The sequence below is a fragment of the Penaeus vannamei genome, chromosome 16, assembly GCF_042767895.1.
Source record: "Penaeus vannamei isolate JL-2024 chromosome 16, ASM4276789v1, whole genome shotgun sequence".
NCBI classification, from domain to species: Eukaryota; Metazoa; Arthropoda; class Malacostraca; order Decapoda; family Penaeidae; genus Penaeus; species Penaeus vannamei.
This window is the reverse complement of record NC_091564.1, coordinates 10,362,294-10,372,293: the sequence shown is the minus strand read 5'-3', so window position 1 is coordinate 10,372,293 and position 10,000 is coordinate 10,362,294. Positions and strand designations below refer to the sequence as shown.

At 33.9% G+C, this 10,000-nt stretch overlaps 2 protein-coding genes across 4 annotated transcripts in view; one reads left to right on the top strand and one right to left on the bottom strand.

Annotated features, from left to right (window-relative positions):
• The window catches only part of Amnionless (amnion associated transmembrane protein), a 9,740-nt gene extending 7,964 nt beyond the window's left edge, over positions 1 to 1,776 (top strand). For all 3 annotated transcript variants that reach the window (XM_070131177.1, XM_070131175.1, XM_070131176.1), the window contains 3 exons: positions 259 to 430; positions 605 to 727; positions 867 to 1,776. In XM_070131177.1, coding sequence (XP_069987278.1) covers positions 259 to 430; positions 605 to 727; positions 867 to 1,457 — 886 coding nt within the window. In that variant the 3' untranslated portion in view covers positions 1,458 to 1,776. The remainder of the gene's footprint in view (positions 1 to 258; positions 431 to 604; positions 728 to 866) is intronic.
• Positions 1,777 to 2,256: 480 nt separating this feature from the next.
• LOC113817160 (nucleolar pre-ribosomal-associated protein 1) overlaps positions 2,257 to 10,000 on the bottom strand; it is a 19,228-nt gene continuing 11,484 nt past the window's right edge. Inside the window, exons 8-15 of the mRNA XM_027369169.2 lie at positions 9,917 to 10,000; positions 9,106 to 9,233; positions 8,706 to 8,909; positions 8,193 to 8,416; positions 7,639 to 7,837; positions 6,719 to 6,907; positions 5,122 to 5,691; positions 2,257 to 2,756 (exon numbers count right to left, since the gene is read on the bottom strand). The exon at positions 9,917 to 10,000 is cut by the window's right edge and continues 118 nt beyond it. Of these exons, the coding sequence (XP_027224970.2) occupies positions 2,511 to 2,756; positions 5,122 to 5,691; positions 6,719 to 6,907; positions 7,639 to 7,837; positions 8,193 to 8,416; positions 8,706 to 8,909; positions 9,106 to 9,233; positions 9,917 to 10,000 (1,844 nt within the window). The 3' untranslated portion in view covers positions 2,257 to 2,510. The remainder of the gene's footprint in view (positions 2,757 to 5,121; positions 5,692 to 6,718; positions 6,908 to 7,638; positions 7,838 to 8,192; positions 8,417 to 8,705; positions 8,910 to 9,105; positions 9,234 to 9,916) is intronic.

Sequence of the window (10,000 nt, the reverse complement as noted above, 5' to 3'; positions counted from 1 at the left end):
AGAAAAAGTTAATTTTGAATGTGGCTGGTATAGGTAAAGAACAAAAAATGCATGAATTATTATAACGAAAAAATTCAGATAGTGCTAATAAACAATTTTCTTTTCTAATAACATTCATTACTATGGATCTAAATAAAATAAAAATCAAATCAAATAAAAAATGCACATTTCATGCCTAACTTCATTCATGCTATCTTCAGACTTTAACAGCGTCACCCAATTTAAAGATATGATATTTTAACCAAATATACACTACAGGGCAGCCTCGCAGCTATCATTTATGTTCCGTCGCCTGGAGAGTAGCAGCCGAAGAGTGTCAGTTGTGAGTCATATGGGTGACAGACGTGCTTCAACCTCTTCCAGTATTTTTACATATACGAGAGATGGAGGTCTACGATTCCAGAATCCTATTTTCAATCAGTCTATGGCAGTAAGTTTCTCTGTCTTCTGTTTTTATGTCTTTATTTACACTATTTCCAGTTGGGTTTGTTTAAAATACAAGCTAATTCATCTATGTAAATAAATTAGGAAAAATTATTAAGAAAGTGGTAATGGATATGAATATAAACAAATTTGGCATATTAGTAACATAACTTTCTTCCAGTCCCTAGCGGAAGCTAATGCTACATCAGTGATTAATGAAAGTGCACTTGGTGAGCAACTAGATGGAGAGAGAGAAAATCCAGTTTATAATGCATATGAACAAATGTCTCCTGAGGAACGACAGGTAGAGTTTTACTATAAAAAAATAGCAATATTTACCATGTTGGATAATTTTTTTTTACATATGCAGCAGTTTATTGCACAATGCATGAATATGTTGTCATGAAAATGTCTGGTTATACCTAAATCAGTCTACCACACAGGCAAATGAGGAAACACTCCAAGCCCGAGAGAGAATTCTTGAGGCAGCAGGAGACCTTGCTGCTGTTCTTGAATCATCTGTTCAGAACATGGATGCAGAGCCAGGAACATCCAGGACAGATCTTGAAGACATAGCAGAAGAAAAGGAAGCACAAACCATTGAAAATGACGGAGAACCAGATAAAGATGACATAAAAGAGACCTCAGACACGGATCCACTGGGAATAACAAGTGTAAGCTTCCCTGACAAAGAATTCTTGGACAGCTTGGATACATCACTTCCAGAGAAGTCCACAGAAAATGCGACTGACACAATTTCTAAAGTAGATGAATTTCAAATGCTATCAGTTGATGACCAAGGAGCCAACTTTGTGAATATTGATGATCCTGCACCAGAGGAAACACCTCATGGCCTTCTTACAGAAGGAAAGCAAGATTCTCCAAAATCAGATGAAACATCTGATGTAACTGATACTGGTAGGGATGATGGCTCTTCCTCAGAATCATCACTTGAGGAGGGACAAAACAATGAGGGTGATACAATGGATGTTCAGGGTTTTGAACCTTTTGGAGACTTTAGTTTTGACAGCTAAGATGCCTTGGATTATTGGTGGCAAACTTGTCTTACAAAGAAGAAGACTTGGAAGAAGAAAAAATCCATATGTTATAATAATACAGTACATATTAGTGTCCCATCATTAAAATAAAAATGTTGGATTATAGTTGTAATAAGAATATTTACTTCTCAGTTCTGACATACACAATTTATAGAAAATTATGCTTATCACATACTTGATATTACAGATTGCTGAGGAACTTACATTCTCAAAGAATGTAAATGTTTTAAAAATCACTTTACATTTTTCATGTATCTATGTGGAATTACCTGAAAATAAATTCATTGTGAATATTGCATTTTTATAAATAACCCATGTAATATGAAATGCATTTCTCCTGAACTGACACTATTTCTGCATACATATCCTGTTCATATAAAAAATGTGATCCAGCAATGTAATATTTACTCATATTATTTTAAGGCCAAACAATAATAATACATTTTTATAACTTTTAGGCAACGATAAAACAGTCTTTACAATTTTAATATCGTATACAGAATAAGAAGTCTATAAACTCTGAGTAAGCGCTCCAGATGTTTAGGCAATAATGTTATAATATATCTGTGATATTTTCTGGATTGCATCTCATTCAATGCTGTACATAATTTTAACATTCAACATACTTGACAATCCATATATCAAATATTATATTTTTAAACTGAATGAACAAATATTCACTATCACCTTACATAAGTAAGCCTTATTTATTTATTTATCTAGCTGGGTTGCCATCATGGTAATTGTTGATTTTGGTATGAAATGAAAAAAAATCTAAATTTCATTTTCTATTTTATAGAAAAACAACATTACATATCTTTTGCTCATTTTGCTATTCCCAAGCAAAAATGAAGAGAACAGAGACAAATGAGAGGAGGGAAGAGAAAGAGAGAGAAAGAACAACTAAGAATCAGTCATTAATATCTGCACTAACCAGTTACAAATGCTCCAAAATGCTCCATGAAAATAGATAATTCACTTAAAAACATTACTGTACAGAAAACAGTATAATAAACTCTTTATGTCACTTTATTTCCCCAGCGTACAAAGTAACTGGTTTACAGAACTTCTTAGACGCATTAACCCATCTTCATTACTTGGCTCGTTATCTTCTTCAGTTGAAGTGGGCTTTTTCAGGCATTTGGAAAGTGGCTCAGTTGCCCACCTATTCTTCATATCCTCAGCCTTGGCACCAAGCAACTTCACCTCCTCTTCATCTGTTATTCTTCCTTGCAAATGGCCAAGTATTGTGTCCCAATTGATATTCTCATAAACCTGAAAGACAAAAGACTTTTTGAACATTCCTTTTTTTTTAGATCCTTTTAACAAAGCTCTACATAGCCCAACTTTCACTGCAGATGGGTGAGGACTGGCATTCATGACTGATAATGTGATATCATCCTTGCCACTAGGACATATACTCATGATGTAATTAGAAGTCACCTCCTATCTATGATTATGATGTGATACCATATTAACTGTCATTATTGTGTATATAAGCATTATTCATGTAACAAAATATATTGCAGCATCTCTCTATTTTACAGAAACATAATGCACAAAATGGCATAATGCATACTTGCCTAATTAAAGGCCAGAGCATCCTTTCAAATATTCGAACTAATCACTAGCTTTCTAAGTGACACATATCTATCTATGGTAAAGGTTAATAACATATTGCCATGACACACCCACAAACAGAGGTCAACCAATGACGCATTTCAGTGCCTGGCTTTTTTTATCCTCTAGGCTAATTACCTATGATCAATAGGTAAATTTACCTAGTTTTATGGATGTCTCAATTGTTTTCTTCATGGCCTCAACAGCTTGGGTTCATTTGTTTTCACCTTGATGGTTCAAGTGGTTAGTCATCGAGGAGTCAATTATCAGACCTACCTGATCTCCCCTGTTTACCCTACTCCTTAATAAGAGAAAAGTTTCATTTTATTACCATTAGTATTGTTCATAATGGTATAACAACAATAATCATCATCCTACAAATAATGAAACCATTAATAATGATGGTAACAGTATTAAAAGAACATACTTTTTCCCAAAAGTTAAAGGAAAGGTGTAAACAGGTCAGGTCAGGTAAGCATAATAAGTATCTCCATGATTACTAACCAACTGTGAAGCCATCTAGTTTAAACAAAATTCACATAGCAAGGCCACAGTGGACAGTATATCTATGTGACACTAATGGGTTAAATTTGTCTTTTTCCTGTTTCCCTTAGTATTTTAGCAAGTATAACAGTAAAATTACTCTCTATGCTACTTATGACAAAACTTGTAGAAAGGAATAACCATTTTATGCATAAATGTGGCATTGGGATTGGTTAAAGATATAGCATAACAAGAGCATTAAAAATACCACAGAAAATCATAAAATAAAAATGATTTACATTTAGTCCAACTAAAGTTTATATGAATACAAAATTTTATGTCAAAATTCAGTTCATTTCCCTGCATTTTTCACAGGCTACTTTAGCTTGGAAACACTTGAATTTACAGAAACATTGTGAGAACAAGCAAAATATTTCTTGTGAAAAGGGATTATCACTGTTGCTTATGATGCTTATGAGGACATAGTTGCTATGACTGCTGTTTACAAACTGGTTGCTTGTTTCCTGTCTGGGTGGGCAGTAGTTGAAGATGATGTTTGTGAATGAAGGCTATCATTGAAACTCAGGAATGAAAATGTTTGAGAAAATTCAGACAATAGCAGATGATGGCTGTCAAATTACAGTGGAAATACTACAGATACTGAACATTTCAGAATATTAAAAAATACATTGATACAAAGCATAGTTTCTGTACAGTTGTTGCCAAAGCTGTTGTACCCTGATTTCAGCTGCTCACAAGTGAGGGACCAGCAATTACATATACATTTATCAATTTGGTCCTGAAAGCAAACAGCAATCGAATCAGTGGCTTCCATGGGTTGTCAAGGGACCAAACAAATGCAAAGCTGAAAGAGCTCAGGGCTGGATGTTTAAGCAGGCATTTGTCACCTTGCACTTTCCTGCTCCTCTCTCATGATTCCTATCCATTGGGCTTTCTTTTGTTTCTTGTCATTTCGGAAATAAGAAATGACAATGCACCAGCTACTGTTTCATTTTATGAGAACTGTATTACTTAAAACTCTGATGGGAAATTAGGAATCTTCCACTAAAGTGCTCAAATTATACTTCTTGGCATTTTTTATTAATTTATGAACATGAAGGGCACTCATTTCAAAACAACTGTAAGGCTAAGATGACATAAGAACATAGTTTAACATCTCTGCACTGCATTAATAAGACATTAAACAAAGAGGGATGGGAGTTACACATAATTTTGAAGTTCTGCAGGCATGTTTATGTGTGTTTCAAATGTATTTTTCTTTTATTATATTTTCTCGAACCGTTCCAAGCATCCCTAATAACTGTGTCACTTTCGAAAATGAACTTCCCTTTGATATCATACTTCAACCCATTTAAAATACACACAAACATTTAACATCATACTTCTACTCTTAAACAAATACACACAAACATGCATTCATATGAATATACATACAAGTATGTATGCAAAGCATACCTATGCAGTACTAGTATACACAGATACAGCCATACATAAATAACTTTTTTGTCCTACATACCTGTCCTTTGATGATTTCTGGGGCTAAAGCTGCTGTTCGTATGAGGTTCTTTGCAGAAAGTTCTGCAACTGTTTCAACATATTTAACATTTTCTGTAAGAAGTTCTAGGTGCTGGGCAATAGTTTCTGGTGAGTCACAAGTAACAGCAACAGGTGTGAGAAGTGACAAGCAGTTCAGGAATTCTCGTACAAAGAGTGGCGGAACTATCCTCTTTGAGATAGGTTGCTCCTCAAAATCGTCCAAATTTGTGTCTTCTCTGTCTGGTTCCAGATCATCTACACCTGAATCCTCATTAGTGTATTCCTTTTTGGCAATCTTACTAGAAGGCAAGTCTGTCTCATCTTCTCTCTTTCTCTTTCTTTTACCATCTGTAACACTTTTTGTGATAGTAGTCCAAATGGCACTCAATACGTTCAACACTTCCTTAAGGAGCTCTGAAATTTGTGCATCCTGAGATGTAGTTGGTAGGACCACAAGTGGTAATACTGTTAGCAAATTGTGATACTTGACTAAGTCAACTGCTGCAGGTAAGATGTGCATCAATGATTCCAAGACTTCAAGCACTTGTACCTGAAAAAGAAAATGGAGATATTTTTTCTCTCTCTCTCTCGTGAAGCCTGACTTTTTCTTGTAAAGAAAACTGCATATAATATAAGTTTAACTAAAGGGTTCAAAAACTGCATAAAATAAAAGTTTAACTAAAGGGTTCAAAGTGTGCCCCCCCCACTCTCTTTCTCACTAACACACATAAATATGTATATGTATATACATATGTATATATACTGAATTTTATTGAAAAGGAGGATGGCATATCCTTAGGGACAAAGTAGAAAATATACTAGGGAAAGCCAGAAGAACAAGGTAAAGGTGGATCACAGAACAAATGTTGTAGAACAAGTAAATAGGGTTCTATACTTGGGAGCTGATTTATCACAGGACAGTGATACAAAAACAACAGTAAAATAGACAATTCAAAAAAAAGTTGCTTACTGTTATTATTCTTGCACTAAGTTATGGACTACCAAGAGAGACAATATGGAGTGTATGCAAGGAAAACAGTCTATTACCATTTGGATAAAGCAAATTAAATGACAAATATTGACACTGCAAAATGAGAAAAAAGGTAAAAACACTTTGCAGAAAGAAAAGAAAATAATATTGCAAAGGGGAAGCATAGAGTTTTGTCACAGCACACAAGTGTCTGTGTGTGCATGGCCTACAAGCCATGCACCTGTCAGAGTGGCCAATCAAGTAAGCCTAATGGCAGTGTAGCATCTGGATCCAATGGGTTAAATGTATTGTTTAAGGATAATCTCCTATATCAGATGGCATGAGAGAATTACTAACAAAGAAATAATAAGAACAGGATGCAAGATTGATATAGTAAAAGTAATATAAGACAGACAAGGAAGATGACTTGGACATGTTGAACAAAAGCCAGAAGAAAGCTGTATGGAATTTAAAGAAATAAAACTCAAAGACCACGAACCACCTGGAAGAAGATAATAAAAAATACATACATACATACACACACACACACATACATATTACTTTATAGCTTAAAGGTAGAAGAAAGAGAAGCTCAAGTTGTACATACTCTGAGATGAGAATCTATTGAGGGAGCCTGCAGCATTCCCATCACCATCGTGGTTACAGATCTCCTTTTACATATTATGTAGTCCACATTCTCACGGATACCAGTGGACAGCATTGACAGTAAAAATGACCGCTGAACATAGTGGTCCTTTATGCTGTCTGAATTGTAGAACCTGAACAACTCTGGAATCTGGAAAATTTAGAATACCTCAATAGTAATCCACATATTAACCCACTGACTATGGGATTATGTACTGTCCACTGCAGTCTTTGTGAATCTTGTAGGCTACACAAGTACTCAGCTCTAATGATCAGGCCTATTTTCTTCAACCCTTGAATTTGCATATTTTTTTCTCAAGCTTTTCATAACATTATCATTTACATTATGATTTTTGTTATAAAAATACTGCTACTAATAAAAGTAAAATAATGAAAAAAAAAAAAAAAAAAAAAAGATATTTAAAGGTAAACAGGTGAGATAGGTATGACTAATAAGAGCCTCCTTCGTGAATAACCATTTGTGGATCCATCTCTGTCTTAACAATTAACAAACTAAAATTACAGTAGACATGGTATGTATATCATGCTATCCATGGTCTTTGGGCTGATAAAAATTGAACACACAGAAATCTCTACAAAACTCTTTATAACCTATACCTATATTGTTTATCTTGTATAAAAACACAAATGTGTAATGAATTTATATAAAAACCTATTTAGAAATAGACTAAACACAATAACAAAAAGAAAAGAAGAAGAAGAAGAAGAAGAAGAAGAAGAAAAATATCTACAACCTTTATTGCAAGTGGCTGATGATTCTAGTTTCAAACTTTCAGTTTTAGTGATTCACTTATGATTATGGCAGTTTCATTTTACCTCATTTATATATGTTATCGCATATGACGTTGTAAGCTAACTTACCTCATTCAGATCAAATGCTGGTTTGAGGAACAAATAGTTCATGACAGGCTGATACATTCGGTGGGAAGGCTGTGAGATCAGTAATGATGAACGGATTAAGAACTGTGTTGTTAAAGGAGGGAGGCGACGTTTTACACCATCAAAGGTACAACTCACAACTCCAACTAACCATAACCATGGTAACCTCAAACGAACACGACTGAAAGAGTGGAAAAAAAGAAGAAAAAAATTAATACCACATCAAAAGACATAACATACAATAATGTTTCACCTGCTTTATGATATGGTGGACAAATGTGGATATTAATGACAAAACATGATTTATTTAATTATGTGGATAATTTCTAAAATAACTAACAATTTCTTACAGCTACATTAAATATTTTCAAATCTAAAAATCTAACATTTCACATTCTTCTGAAATATAGATGTAGAACTCACAGACAATTAAAATGAGAAAAAGAAAACAAATCTTCTATAACCCTCCTCCTCCATGATTTTACGCTTCTGAAATACAAATCGTTCAATTCTCCTCATTGCGATGAATCACTTACCGTGTAGTGTCCTCCATCCTTTCCACCATAAATCTCAACAGAGCAGCACCAGCACCCCACATGGCATCAGAGTGAGATGTCATGAGAGCAAACCCAACTGCCACTGCCCCACACTCGGCATAATCAAGACTGCCGACCTCTTCATGATTTGCCAAGTATGTCATTAGGGACAACAGGAACCGTATGTCATAGATAGAGGGATCTACACTTTGCACACCTTGTGGCTGAATAAATGAAATCAAAGAAGAATTAGTAAATATGAAAGAAAGATCACTGCTCCTTGAATTAAGAATGTTTTTATTTATGTGTGCCTAACTGTTCCAAGAGCTTGTCATTCATTTAAATTATGAATGCTGTTTACAAACATTATCTGCTTACATATAATATTTACTCTAACAAAATCACAATTTTTTGATGAATAAATATAATTTGAAATAGTGTTGCTAAAAAATAAAGAAAAAAAAAATAACCTTTTAAACATTCCTCAGATTAAATACATTAAAAAAAACTTACCTCTAAGGGAAGACTAGTGTCAAATTTATTGCAAGTTTTCAAAATCTTGTCTTTGTCTAATAATGCTAATGCTTGTTGTGGTTTGGGGTCATTCCAGAGATTATTGTCACTGGATTGTACTCCAAAATGAGCAATTGCAGCCTCACCCCACAAAATGGGCTGTATGGTGTCCATGAAACCATTTTGTTCATATGTAAACAGCAGCTGTTGGAAGTAAAAAAAAATGTCTCATATTAAGAGATAAAATCTTGAACATTTCATTAATCTATAGGCCAATACTGTATACACCACACAAAAAATCAACATTAGAGACCTCCAATCAGTGATCACTTTAAATACTACATTTATCTTTTAGCTATTTTTCAAGCCAGCACTACAGAAAATCTAACATCTTACTAACCTTTAGTATCCGTTGATCTACAGCTGACATAGAAGCTCCATATGCACCCAGTAAGATGGGAACATGCCTTTCTTCACATACTTTTATATTACAGTTGACAAGAGTCTGCTGCACAGCAATCACCTTCTCTGTTAAACAAATGCACAATTCTATGATCATGTTTTCATTTCATCTTTTTCATGCTTTAACCACAATCGGCCAGTTTGTTGGAACTGTGTGAGGCCAGATGCAATTATTATGCATGTATATGGACATACACATACACAGAAATAAATAAGTATCTATCAGTCTAGACATACATATCTCCCAGAAAGATAGATATATAAATGTATATCTATTAAATAGATAGACAAATATGCATTCATCTTATTTCTGTGTATATGCACATCTGTAGATATGAATATTAATTGGATCAGGCCTTGGACAACTTTAACAAACTGGCCATATAGCTTTATCTGCCATGATCATCGTTTTCTTTTTAATGTACAGCCAGTCCTATTAACGCCAATCATGTAAGAAGCTATTTTTTCCATGACTTTTCATTATCAATGAGAAGTATGCAGTGTTCCTTTACATATCTAGTACTTTTTGGTAAAATTTCTCAAGCCAAATCCATTATATCAACCCTATATTCCCATTCTTCTTTATTCAACATGGTATTATGTATCACAGCTATCTCCTTGTATATAATTCTTTTTATTACTCTTATGTGTAAGATAAATACAAATGTATTTAAAGTGACAGAAGTATTATAACTATATAAAAATACAAAAATGTATTATAAATATCAAATGCAAAGACACTAACTTACCTTTCAATTGATCCCAATCTGTTTCTCTGTTAAACATCAGTTCCAGATAATGTGAATGTGAAAAGATCATCTGATAAACAGTAT